General features: G+C 42.0%; 1 protein-coding gene across 7 annotated transcripts in view; it reads left to right on the plus strand.

Annotated features, from left to right (window-relative positions):
* LOC112462820 (transcription factor AP-2-epsilon) overlaps positions 1-14739 on the plus strand; it is a 205763-nt gene that overhangs the window by 169962 nt on the left and 21062 nt on the right. For all 7 annotated transcript variants that reach the window (XM_025028859.1, XM_025028861.1, XM_025028860.1 and 4 more), the window contains one exon: positions 12573-12771. In XM_025028859.1, coding sequence (XP_024884627.1) covers positions 12573-12771 — 199 coding nt within the window. The remainder of the gene's footprint in view (positions 1-12572; positions 12772-14739) is intronic.

Raw genomic sequence — 14739 nt, forward strand, 5'->3', positions numbered from 1 at the left:
AGATGCAACATGAATCGGATACAATGTTATTTAAACATCTAAATTGAATATTATATTAAACATACATTTGGATTGCGATTCTTGTCTAACGATTTATATCGAAGGGTAACGTTGTAATTTGTTACTTCTTTTGACTTTGACTCAATTGAAAATATCTTCGATGTTTCTGTTGGATCGGATTTATCTAAAAACATATTTATAATAATTGTCTATATAGGTGACAGGATGTAAATGTCTTACATTTGCTCTCACAATCAGTCGCGTATTTTGTTCCGAAACGGTAATTGTAATAACGACAATATATAAAATATAGTATATATATATCCAAGACATATATCTAAGCGCGTTTCGCTTCTCGGAAGCCGGTTATACAATTATCGCGGCTTACCTTGGCTCCGTCACTCGACGACGACGTGCTCCAGTTTAGCTCCACTACGAAGTATCGAGGACGAACGGATTCTTTCGCTAGCGACGACGCTCTACGAAATTTCTATCGTATAGCTGTATATACCAGTTGAAGCAATTGACAACGAATTTTCGATCTGCGAATCCATCGTTTTATTTACGTACGTTTAATTACATACCTTGAAAAGCGATCGATTGCGCGTGCAATTTTGTGGCCGAAAACAATTCGAAAACCGATATCTGTTTTCGAGAAGAAAAGGATTTCGCGAACCGTACAGCTGTGTAGTTCCAAAGAGAAAGACCAAGACTAACAAGTTGTAAAAAAAGAAATTATGTACTTCTATTATAATTTAAAAATTATTACTTGTAATATATAGGGGTATGTATTCGAAGGTATACAGATCTTTTCATTACGTATTAGCTAATTTACTTAAGACAACACGTGTTCTACAATACAAATTTACACGGATTAATTTATTATTCACACAGTACAGCCACATGAGAAGAATCAAAAGTAATTAATCATTCAAAGAAGGCCAACCAACGACACAATCGTGCGGCTTTAATGGTTCTCTTCTATTCGCGCTATTCAATATCTCCACTTTGCCGCTTCTCGCAAGCCAGCGGATGTTGATTATCGCGTTCTTTATTCCCATTGATTCTACTTGCGATGGCAGATTGGCAAATTATGATAATAATCTTCACTCTTTGCATTTACCGGAAATATGTCTCTTATTAAACATACGCTCGTGAAAATGAGTTTAATTTAAATCTAAATCACGGCGACGCAACGCCGAGGGAGAAGTACGCTGATCGATTCCAAATTTCGAGTGTCGAAGAGGTGTGAGTGCCTTTCTTACATTGTTCAGCAGGCGGGACCGTTTCGCGCACGGTCCCCCCCGAATGGAGGGCGCCCACCATCTTTGTATAAAGGCAGCTAAACTCCTAAAATCAATCCCTAATGAAATTAACGATCGCCACGTTGCTCGTAGTTGCCCCGGGGGCCAGGTGGATCCCTGCCTGGCGGAAACCCCCTCGGCGCGGAGCCCCTTCACGAAGGCCGAAAAGTCACACCCCAGTCACACCAGCTAACCAATCAAGGTCGAGAAGTAAGCGAAGTCGTTTGGTACGCGTCGATTGGTTAAGTTTCCGGCGCGTTGATTGCCCAGGAAATTATTTTGTGCGTGTCCAGGACGCACGTGTTGAGCGTGGCCCAGGCCTCAAGGCTATTCGCAGATGGAGATATTTCCCATAGTGGCAGTCACGTATGGTGGCGGTAATTGTTTCACGCTGATGCTCGTGCTGCCGCTCCGAGCTTTGTTCGAAGTCGTCGTTTTGTCGCTACAGGACACGTTAAGTGGCGCGCATCGACGTGAGTTGACGTAGATCATGATCGCGAGTCCAGCGAGTCCCCGAAGCCGGATTTAATTTCGCGCCCGGAACGCAACGTAAGCGTCGTATACGTTCACCACGAACGCTTACGAACGAAATGCGATGTAATAAATAGCGCTTGTCGTAACGTCACACACGCAATCTCTAAACGTTACACGCGATTTCAAGATGATCGTTATTACCGTCGAGAATGAAATATGAAATGTTCCCTTGACACATTCCGTGCCGACCACCGGTGGTCCACGCTAAACTTTCCATTCATGCCGTTTAATATTTGAATGTAGAATAGTCAATCACATAGTATACCTTTTGATAGTATATGCGGCCTGTGAATGGACAGTTGCGCAAAAGCAGCGCGATTCGAAACGTGTAAATCAGCTTGGATCAGCCGTGGATATTTTCTGCGACTCTGAAAAGCTCAAAATGGAACGAAAATCATGCGTTATCCATTGATCTAGGAAAAGTTTTTTTTTATTTAAAAAGTACACAAGATTGCCAGTCCAGCCTTGATGCTCGACGAGATGAAACTTTGCAGGCGATTGCACTGTTTGCACCTGTTTGCAAAATCCACGCGGATGCAATAATTGCGCATCGCCTGTCGGTACTCCGTGAATGCTATATCAATTTATAGTGTATCGATACACCGTCGTAATAATCGATATTATATAATCACGTCATAAATCATACGTATAGGTGCGCGCGCCGCCGAGAGTGTGCCTCTCATTAGAATCACGGACGCGGCGGGACGGTTGCATCGCTCGTGCACGAAATGATTTCTCCAAACAGCCCGCGGCTGTGGATAATAGCGAATCGCCAGACCGGCATCGACGAGAGTTTCTTTTCTCTAACTTTACGACACGGATGAATTAACGACGAGCATCGGCGAGCCTATCTGTCTTCAGCTCGTTTGTGTTTGTCGTCAGCTTGCTTTCTTCTTCCTTCTGCTTCCTCCATCGATGTTCGAGTTCCCTTTCTCTCTCTTTCTTTGCTTTCCGTCCCTTTACTTAGCAATCTCAAACTTAAAGCTCGAACTTGATAAAAGTAACATTTTTGTCATGAGAATTTATTCTCATGATTGATAGGTGCAAAAACATATGTTTGTCGTAAACGATTTAAAATCCATAAAATAAGGCGTGACGAAGTTTTAATGTCGTAATTAAGGTTCTTTCGCGATCATTTATTTCTTTACGTGTTTTTGTGATTATAGATAATAGAATATGAGAAATGCTGTCGATTGCTTTGACACGCACGGCAACGTTTCCCAGAATTTTAAATTAATATTTAGTTTTCAGTTGGATAAATTTTTGCATTAGATCTAATCGTTATTCATGATTGTTAAAGAGAGGATTCACTACACGTAATGTATGAATGTGAAGTGCATCTTGAGCAATTGCTATAGGAATGGAGAATTGCAATTAATAATTTAACGAAAAAAAGAAAAGGAGGAGGGAGGGAGAGAGAGAGAAATGATCGTTTTTATGTAATATTAATGAACCCTGGCGTCGCACGTGACATGCGCCAATTTTAATGCGTACTATCTGCAAGTCATGAACATATATCAATTTGCTATCTGTACATCTAAATGAACATTTCCAGCTACGTCATTGCTCAATCATCGAGCGTGTATATTGATTGTAGAGGCATTTCGTCAGTCCATCTTCTAATTGACATACTTTTCATTTGTCATATTCTTCTTTTAATAATTTGGGAAAAAAACCCACGAGGCAAATAACTTCCCCGTCATTAATACTTTATTATAATGAATTTATTACAATTAGTCAATGAGGTGCTATTTGATAATATTAATGATATCGTTATTTCTTCAACAGTTAGAAATGACATTTATATACAAGACATTACATAAGCTGTTATTACGTTAGACAATATTATTAACTCGATTTAAATAGCTTTCTATATAATGAGCCGGCAATTATACATATGTCGGTGTATACGTCTCATCAAGGACCTTGAACACACGCCTTATTCATGTTGTATCCATAAAAATTTCTAATATCGCTATTGTAAGATTTCCTTTCTTTTTTTTTATTAATGTAATAATAATCGCTTCTAATAACGTGATTATTAAACTTGTTTCCGAGTTTTCAAGGGCAATTGAAAGAAAGACTATCGTCGTTCTTGTAATAAATCGACATCGATTGAACGACGCCGTATTAAATTATTATCGCTGTCTTTTTAAATGTTATACACTTACCTTTTGTACATTGCTTTCGCTAATGCTCTTTATGCAGATAACAAGAACCACCTTTATCTTAAAAATTGGCTCGTAAAGAACGACATAAGAGATCAATGGAGCGCGCATCTCGAAAGACGGCGCTCTGTTCGAAGAAAGATGTCGACGGGACGAACTTAGGCAACATGAGAAAGTAACTGGATCGAAAGAGATGTTTTCGTTTCCTTTTCTTTTTTTTTCAATCCATGATTTTATAATGAAAGGCTCATACGACGGCGCTCATTCTCTTAGCGATTAAATTGGAGCACAACTTTGCCTTAACATATCATTACACTATATTATCTTATTATCTCTCTTATCGAATTTAATTAAAATACTGTATTCAGTCTTCAGCTTCACCCTAGACGACTCAATTGAATTAACTAACCATGCGCCTTGTGAATATTTTATTACGTATTCAATTGTATCTTGAGTGTACTATCTTTCGACACAAACGAAGGAATCTTTTCTCAGTTTATTTTAAGGATTATAAACAGGAGAATATCATAAACATTCAGCTATCAAGTTTTAAGACGCAATGAAATTATATCTAATACATCGTATTTATTAATAACGTTAATAACTCAAAATAGAAAAATGAATTTATCATTGCCTATTATCTACATGGCATACTCGATAATAACCATGCAACGTCTGTACGTCTAATGGACTCTATATGCGACTTTAATGGACGGTATTGTGCTCAGCTTTTATTAATTTTGATGTGCAATCGCGGTAACTTCCTTAACTCCCCACTCTACCGAACATGGATTCTGCATATTATCATGTCTGCATGTGGTTCTCACGACCACACCGGTTTTCCAAGAAAACCAAGAGGACACGTGCATGCCCACCTACGGCGAAATTGTCGCGTTTCGCCACCGTCGCAGTTGTTACATTGATGGCCAATGTGTTCCTCACAACCGCCTTGGTAGCCTCCTCTCGATCGCTTCCATTGGAATGAAAATTACACCGGCCCGACCTGCAATCGCTATTAGCCGCCGAGGATACGCCTGCGGAACGCTGCTACCGTGCCGGCGAACGACGCGAGTCGCACATATACGTGCCTGCCCAGACTTTTCCTCAAGCGCTGGAAATAACGGCTCGTCCACCAGGACGGGAGTGAAAACGCAATGAAATCATCCGGAGACAAGCACAATGCAGTTAAATAGCTGGACACAAACACCTAGATTGCGACGTATCCAAAGTTCGTCGCAATCATAGTGGCGGTGTCGAGAATGTTGCCTTGTTAATGTCACTCTTCTACGAATCTGACTGAGTTTCATGAGGCGGAAAGATAAAGAGAGAGAGAGAGAGAGAGAGAGAGAGAGAGAGAACGAGAAGAAAAAGCGACAACGATTTATAACACGGAGTCTCTGTAATAAATGCGGCGCGTCGCCGGGCATAGCTTTTAGCTTCACATTTGCGTTGCTACATTTCCTCCTGCAACGGCGACGTGTATTTTCCCGCGCGCGAACGATTAATTTCTTCCTTGGCTATCGCGTAGTCGCGGTTGTTGTGACTCCTTGTAACGCGAAAGAAATCCCATAGCGAGATAAGGGGGAAGGCAAAATCGACGACGGTCGGCTGAATGGTGGATGCGAGCGGAGAACAGACGGGTTCTCTGAGCGAGCGAGGCGAGCGAGGCGAGCGAATCTCCGCCTTCGTATCGTCTTAGACCATTGTTGTTTATGATCTATCTCGTTAGACATTCTATGAACCGCGGCTCTATGACGGGGAATACCTGGCCGCGATCAAAACCGGCCGGCGCGCGTTGTTGTGCAACGCGTTGTGCGGAACGTAAGTTTGCGTTACTTAACCGCCGACTGAGATCTTTCTTTGATCGAACCCCGTGGTTCGCGAGCGAGCGGCGAATCTAATCTCGCGAGTATCGCATCTTTTGTCAAGATCGCCGACGCGTCGGTACATTCATCTTCGATGTTTCCTCTCCCCTTTACAAGCGATTCTCTTATTTATTACCGTGATTGTCGGTTTTAGCGAATACCTACAGATCTCAATTATCATTCTCCCATCGGAACTCATTTTTCGGATCAGCTATAGATAGATTTTTGCTTATAAAAACTTTATTTGAGATTTTAATAAGGGTCTCGCGCGACAAGCGGTATGATTTTTAAGACGAATTTTCGAGCACAGCTCGAAATGTATTACTGACGCAATGATATACCATCTCGACGTTTCCATTCAACCTCGTTTCAACGAAACGAGCGCCGATTAGCCAACAATCCCGATGAACCAAGTCATACAAATAGACGCGCATTTATCGCGCTGACGCGGACGACGAAACCTTTCCGCACCGATTTCACCTTGCGGATCGTATTTATCTTATTTAACAAGATCCCCCACTCGTGCGTGTCATAAAATAGAAACGGCGAGCGGCTCTCATGCCGCCGAGAGACTCTTGATGGTTAAGCGGCCGCTTATTGTCATCACCTTTGACTCTCGACAATGTTACTGCACTTAGAGACGGTTGTAAAGCTGCAATATGTTGTTCGAACGCTAGCGCCTAGCTTGCGCGACAGCTTCGCCTTTTACGGCAAACTACCTGTCTGTCGGCCCGTTGCTCAGCAGCCGACGGCGATGAGATGAGCAGCTGATCCGCGCGGCTGCATCGATTTATCACTTTTCCACGCTATCGACTTCGAAGTGGAATTTAATTAAGCCGCCCACGGCTCACGACTCGCGCGGTCGATGGTTTTACGAGCCGCTCGTCGATGAAGCGTATAGCTTTAGTCGCCGCGCCGCATTTCCCAATAACCCTCTCGCGCGCACATGCGTTTGAGGCGACTCCTAATTAGGATTAAATAGAAACGATTATGCAAATGGAGATTTGCTTACCGCGGTCTTGCACACGCCGCCTAGTTGCGCTCGTTAAGACTATAAATAATTCCTATAGGCTTTACTCTAGCGGTACCGTTTACTCGCTCGTTGAAATTGTCTCTCATCCTTATCCATTCCGATAAAAATCACGTTGCAATTTTCTTGACGTTATCAGAATTCATAATATTCTCAACTACCTGTGTAATAAAGATGACGGACAACGATGCTAAGCGTGCTTAAGATCCATACGTAAAAAGATTGTAATATCGTCTATTATCGAGCTATTAGAAATTTTTCTAATGATGTTGTTTAATCAGTCTGCAACCTGTTTTTAATGACATACGATCAAGTTATGCCAGAAATTTGATTGAAAATTACTTAATATTCGTAATTTCAGCACGCTATAAAAACTTTTATTTTAACTAGATGTATGTGTAACACCTCGACGCATTCAGAGGAATAAGGAATTATACCGATCGAATTCTTTTGTATTACGTAATAATTGAATGCGTTAGGCGATACAATGGAAAACATAAGCTCCGTATTCTAACGTGGATTGATATTTTTAATAATGGCATGTACAATGAGTCATAGCAACTTTTATCGTTCATTGAACGATAATTTAGTCTGCGAAAAGTTACAAACTGGATCACACGTTATTTTAGTAATCTCATAATTCACAAAATTACTACTCTACGTTAGTACTATAATTGCAAATGCAACATTTTCTTAGAATGTAAATCTGTGAATATACGTATGTTAAAGTAATAAGATTTATTCTCCTAGTTAGCATTTTATTAAATTAATGTTGGAAATCTATGTACATAGGTTTGCTGTTTACTTCAAACATATTATTACAAATATTATTCAGATAAATAAATCTTTTTATAAATTTAAGCATATTTTATGTATCTTTTATATCATTTTCAATAATGTCTGATAGAGAAAAATTGAAATTTTTTAATCATCATCAATCATTTCTTCAAAGATACAAGAAAATTTATAAAATTATTTAAATTCAATTATGTTACAACACTTTAGTACAGTATCTTTTATATTTCTCTAAACGGAGAAATCTAAAATTCTGTGTCATTTTACAATACAAATGCGGAAAAGACCAATGCACTCGAAGTAATTTTTATTCACTTATTCCGCTCGATGCTTCGGGCACGATTCGAGACAGGAGAAAAGCTCGTGTTACGAGCCGAGTCTCTTCTCATAGGTTTCTTCGGAGATATTTCTCGGAACAGACGCGCAAGAACGCGAAGACGTAAGAACGTAAAGTGTTTCCTGTGTCATGGTCGCGCGTGATTCAGGCTGCTGTGTAATCGAGAGACTCCAGACGGTATAAACGGTTGCGAACGATATATATACAAACTATGCGCGAACAAACTTGAATATTATAGATCCTAACGCGCGTTTCGTATACGAGTTATCGAGCCGATCTGCAATTATTAATCGAGGGACAAACCGCACGACGTTTCGTTCCGCGACGCGCTGCGCTCGCAGGCTGAATCTGCGATAGCCGTATAGCCTTAGCGCATTGACAAATTATCTAGCGTTATTTTCCCGAGCACTATCTAAAGGTCTGAAATACGACGACGGCAATTTTATGAGAAAGAGACTCAAGTGCGTGTCACGAGTGCGTTGTTGCTCGAAGAGAAGCGGAGCACATCTCGGAGCGTGTATACGACGCTCGCGATTGTTATCTCGATAACTCGCGCATTCGTAGACACAGTTCGCTGCTGAATACATTCATAATTATTATCATTTGTAGGAATTCTATTTCTCAGTGTTCCCGAAATCCTGGGACGAAAGAGAAGATATCTCAGTTTTGTATAATATATAAATATTATATAACTATATGCTTATATACATATAATGTATAAATATACAATATATATTATATTTAACCCTCAATTAGCACACATGTGCTAATTCGCACCACTTTTTTTTCGTTCAGCACTTATATATTTCAATTTTTCATATAAAAATCATTTCTTTTTCGTAAAATAAAGTGCACTACTCAATTGCCAGGGAAATTTTACATAAATTTTTATTAAAAATGACTGAGATACGACAGTTAAAAGTTGTCAAAATCTCAAATCGCACTAGTGTGGCATTTGAGGTGGCCCAACCGAGGTGTGCTAATTGAGGGTTAATGCTACATCAATATATTACGCAAGAATTAAGAGTAAGCATGACAACGAGATCAATCATGATTTATTGGAGACGAATCTCGAATCAAGTTCTTATACGAATCCGCTTATTCCTGCCACGGTTATCGAATTACCCGACATAGAAGTGAGTAATTAAGCGGCGATAGAGAGATAGTGGCATCCGTCCGATGAGTGAGACGGTTTTGCAATTCACACGGCGAAAGGTTACGGCAGCTCACAATAATTATACGCTTTGCACTATAGATGCCGACCCGACGGATAAAATAAGCGAAGCCTGAGCTATTCTCATTAAATAAATTAATAATACGTTCGTAAACCGTTACTAGAATCGAGATAAGTGTTCGAGATAGCAACATCGGACGGTTAGAAATGCTCGCAGCACTTAGGCGTTCTCTAAATGATGTTCTCTAACGACGCGTACGTGCCGCCGTTGGTACTTGACGAACTGAATCACAACTGTCTTTCGAAAACTACGCGTTTCGCGATAGATTTTGCAAGATTTCAATTAAACGCGACCATAAATTCGGCGGATATACGTCAAGTCTCGGATTGCGACAGCAATGAAAACAGGGCAGCTATACTTCGGATTATTCCACCATTCGTAAATTCCGCGTAAATTTAGTTGGTTTCGCATTGCAGAACTGCGTTCAATTTTAAATGAGTATCATCTACGAATTACGATGAATCTGTTTATGCAAGGATCGAGCAAAACAACGCGTTGCAATCAGCTGCGATCCATGATACAAGAATATATAGGTATAGTAATATAGTACAAAGCATACTCGAATCTTGAACGAGGAAGATTAAAATCATCCACAAATAACAATGCTTGAGGTCGGTCGACAGCGAATACTTCCGGTAGGAATAGCCAAGCGCGATCGGGTGAAAAAAGGGGAGAAAGAGATATATCATCGTGCGAAGGGAGGAAAAAGTAGATAATATTAACGTCCCCCCCGATATTCCTAAGTGCCAAAGTATACGTTGAGAGGAAAAAAAAGGGACGATACTTGTCTTAATGTAACCCGTATAAAACCCGTACTTAACGTGTCCGCTAATATCAGGCCCGGGAAAGAACGAGGAGGGAACGCACGCTTGACGGCGCGAGTCACGGAGATCGTGTACCCGCCGACACCCGTCGTTTCTTCCTTTCTTCCCATCCTCCCTCCTCTCCGTTCCTCTCTCCGACATCATTTCGATGTTACCAAATTGTTCGACCAACGCCGGCTGCCAGAACCGTTACGCATCCGTTCCTTTTCTCTCTCTCTTTCTATCTTTCCACCGCGGCTTCCTCTCGAACGTTATAATTTATAAGCTCGACAAGTCGACCTATTTGGTGCGCACGGAAATTGATTATTCGTTTGACCGGCCGGATCGAGACATCGACAGGGATCGATACCGGCAGTCATAGATAATACGGACAACTTGTTTACTTTCTCCCCTTCGCTCGCCCGCGATGCTCGGCACGGCCGCAGCCGCGGCGAGGACCTGAACGACGACTTCGACGTTTGCCGTGCTTGAATATCAAGCTCTGTATTTTCGAGGCGACGTACGCCCTCGGCGTACAACTCGGCACGTCGCAATCGCCCTTTACGTTTTGACGAGTAACGAGACGAACGCGTCGCGTCGCGCCGCAGGAGCGATAGGAACGAGAATGGTACGCTCGGCAAAAATGCCATGAGATATCTATCGGTTAGATTTATAGAGCCGTCCTCGTGTATCTGTCATAACAGGCTGACATTAACTCGCTGAATGACGGTGCGTTTAGTCGAAGCCTCGGCGATGTATCAAGCGAAACGCGGCGATAGTTGGTATTAAGACAATAAATATTCCACGGTGAATTTCTCCGTTCGCAAGGCAGGACTGTATTTTTCTTTTCGTCATGCCATTTAAGTTACATATCGCATTACGTTTCCTGTACATTTGCAGCAGGAAACTTTCCTTTAAATAGAGGTTCTTGTATCACGGGGAATTTGCGTTTCTCTTGATTAGTAAAAGACGAGGTCAGGATTTCGTCCGCATGAAATGTCTCTCTCGTTCAGCAGTTTCCTTGTATCGAAACGTAAAATTTTGACGCAAGATACATCCCTCGTGCGTTGGCGAAGATGAAGAGCCCCGGCGAGTTATAAGTTGACCATCTCTTTGCCATGTAATAACGCGCTTTGTACGGGCCCCAAGACACGATATTAAGCATTCCAGGGCAACGATGCAATAATGCGGGGCTGGCCGATGCATAGGAGCTAAAACAGGAACGGTACGGGCGAATTTAAAATATTCGCCGAAGATATTGCCCCGATCACGTAAATACACGTATACAACACATACAGAAAGAGAGAGAGAGAGAGAGAGAGAGAGAGAGAGAGAGAGAGAAGAGAAAAAGGGAGGGAGAGAAGCTGTATAACATAATTTCGGATCGGAGGATCTTTGGTTCCGGTATTTCTTGCTCCACCGAGTTGCGAATCTCTCACTTTGACCTACGAGAATGGACTATACGGCAGTCTTAACTGGATTATTACATTCCTTCGTCCGCTGGACGAAACTGATTATTATCGTTCTGTCGACGGGAACGAAAACGGGATATCGGGATAAATCGTGAGAAATTTCGCGAGATCTACGTGACATCGATCGCGATATCGCCTCGCCGGAATTCATTTCTCATTCCCGAAGTATAACGAACTCCATTAATAAAACTCGTTTGGACGCTCGTTAGATGAAAAAGTTGAGCTGGGCCCCCGATAACTCCGGGTAAATCTTTCCTCGACTCATTAGAGCTATTAAGTCGCGCCATTACACCGATTGCTTATCGATGATGTAACTTATCGATGGGAGGAGATCGTAACGGTCGCACCGGCTGTGCGAACTGAAAATCTATCAATGTATTTCAGCTATGAGTAATGCCAAGGTATTCATTCATTTGCCGAGATATTCCAGCGATCTTGCGATCCATGCGCAATATGTCGAACGTAATATATTCGATTAGCATACACCAAACATCTACTAAATAAGATAATTAAGTAGTACACGAAAGGTAGTTTGTCGAAATTTTATCTTTCTTTATTATAAGCAATTATATCCATTAAATATCTCATACATATCATCTGCTATTTTATTGACGCGTCTTAAAATTTTATCAACGCATTAATCTTGTGCGTAGACAGTTCTTTGATGATCCTAATTTTAATATTCTTACAACATATTCAATTAACATACACCAAAGGTCTACTGCGAATAAGATAATTAAGTGTATTAAGGTACATATTTTATTTTTCTTTATTATACGCAATTATATATGTATGAAATATCTTATACGTATTATTTGCTATTTTATTGACGTTCCGAGATTTTTAACACATTTTGACATTTTGCCTCTTGTTGATAGATATAGTTCCTTATTTTATTTTATTTCTATTTCCTTATTTCTTACGAAGGGTCCGTTTTATGCTTAAAGTACGATATATGCCAAATAGATATTTTGATATTCTTGATAGAATCTTAAGGCTACTCTAACCGTTACATTTTAAATTTTGCAGATATGAAACCTTCGGACAGGAGCGAGAAGGCTATGTTGTCCGGAAACGCGCAACCGTCGGACGTATTCTGTTCGGTCCCAGGACGATTATCGTTACTAAGCAGCACCAGCAAGTACAAAGTTACGGTAGCGGAGGTACAAAGACGACTGTCGCCGCCGGAATGTTTGAACGCGAGTCTCCTCGGTGGCGTGTTACGAAGGTAAGAGACCGATTTAAAAGCGATTTTTTATTGCGCACAAATAAATCTCGCGCGCAAAAATAAATACATCGATCGCTCGCGTTTCCCTGTCATGTTTCCCCGTTCGCGATAAGTTGAGATTCGTCGATTCGCATGGGTGCAATAATTCTCTTGTCCCTTTTCACTTTTTTCCCCAGCACAGTTCTCTCGATAAAGATAGACAGAGAAGGAGCGGTTCATTCATCCGTTTTTAATCACGCACGTTTCGAGCGCTCGGGCTCTCGGCGATCCATAAGCAAACCGTTAGAATAATTTGGCATTACACGCGAGAAATTAAATGTCGTTGCCATGAGAATCGGCTTTCACAAAATGGAGATCCACATAGGTAGCCGATACCGTTGTCTAAAAAAATCGTAAAAATTGTAGAAAAAAACACCAAAATTTAAACTATCTAAAATTAACATTTTTACCAAAGAAAATTCCGTGTCAATATGATATCAAGAAATTTGCGGACTTAAAAGAAATATGAGAAGCGTCCAGTCTACGTGCATCGATATGATGATATGAATCTCTTGCGCGTTCGCTTGCGGGCTTCTTATACTTTAAGTCGATCGTATGCGCGCGGAATGAAAATGTGGGGCTCGATCGCGATTTCTCATGAATAGGTATTCCGTCGCGCGCCGAGGCGACACGCGAGATAACCGGTGCAGCATCCCGCTTCCTACGGAGCGGAGGCGCACAGGCGCATTGAAGACGCAACAATCCGCGGTCCCGGATATATGTATCGCGCTCTGTTACGGCTCGCCGCCGCGGTTGTTGCGGCCGCGCGGTAAGAAATGAAATACGAAACGCACGGCGCGTTGCACATTACCGCCGACATTTCCGGCCACCGTTTCGAGGTAATCGGTATAACTGACACGGGGCGCGATCGGGACAATGCGGGCGCGCGTATAAAAGATCGCGAGACGCACGCTGTTACACGGCTTTATCCGCGGGACTAATTAATAAACCCGCGCGCGTTCAGCTCATCCGGCCCTCTCATGTGCCCAACCGCGGGCACAGACAGCCACCTGATTTATAGACGCTCCTCTCACATGCGAGAGCACCCCGCCTTTATCTGATTCGCCGTTTTATCCGGCTAGACTCTAGAGCAACGCTCATTGCGCAATGCTTTATCACCAAAGGCATGGATAAATCGCCGTGCAAGCGGCCAGATACACTTCCACGCACTCTGCAAGACTTTTCACGGACTGGATCCCTCTCTCGCAACAGGCATTACGAAATTACCGTTGAGGCATCGCGAAATCGCGTGCGCCTCGCTTCATTACTTTGCGGTCTTCCGGGAGAATACGCATTCTCCCGGGAAAATTCATAATGTTGCAAATAAGCTTGCGGAAAAAGCTCAACAAATTTGTTATACAGCATCTTGATTTGCTAGACGTTGAATATACCCGATTAAATAATAATATAATTTTTTTAATAATATCCTACAAGAAATTTGTATAAAATATAATTAGAATTATCATTAACGATTAAAAAAAATTACGAATAACTGTTTAATAAGCTTCGTTGGGTCCGTGCTAATTCTGCATTATCAGTCATAAAATGCACGTTTAAAGGAAAGAGCACACCTTTCGCGAAATAAATGTTGCCTAACACCACGCATTTCGCATATCCCGCGAACCGTTTCGCCAGAGTGACGGAGCGCGGCAAATCTTTCTTGTTCGCGGAGCGGACCGCTAATAAAGCGGACCGATCTATACCGCCGATGCAAATGAGACATTAATAACCCGTGCGGCTGCGAGTGTCAATTCCTCGGCGTGCGAGCGAGCGCGCCTCGAGGCGAGCGCGCGGCATCTCGCACCGGTCGCGACGTTATAATTCATCCGTTCGCATAGCGATCTGACCGATAATTACACGCGCGTTGGTCCGAGACTCGCCACCACAGATTCTCACTCTTTCTCTCCTCTCCCCGTATCCTCCCTTTTG

This window comes from Temnothorax curvispinosus, unplaced genomic scaffold (assembly GCF_003070985.1).
Source record: "Temnothorax curvispinosus isolate PA1 unplaced genomic scaffold, ASM307098v1 QBEX01012806.1, whole genome shotgun sequence".
Classification (NCBI taxonomy): Eukaryota; Metazoa; Arthropoda; class Insecta; order Hymenoptera; family Formicidae; genus Temnothorax; species Temnothorax curvispinosus.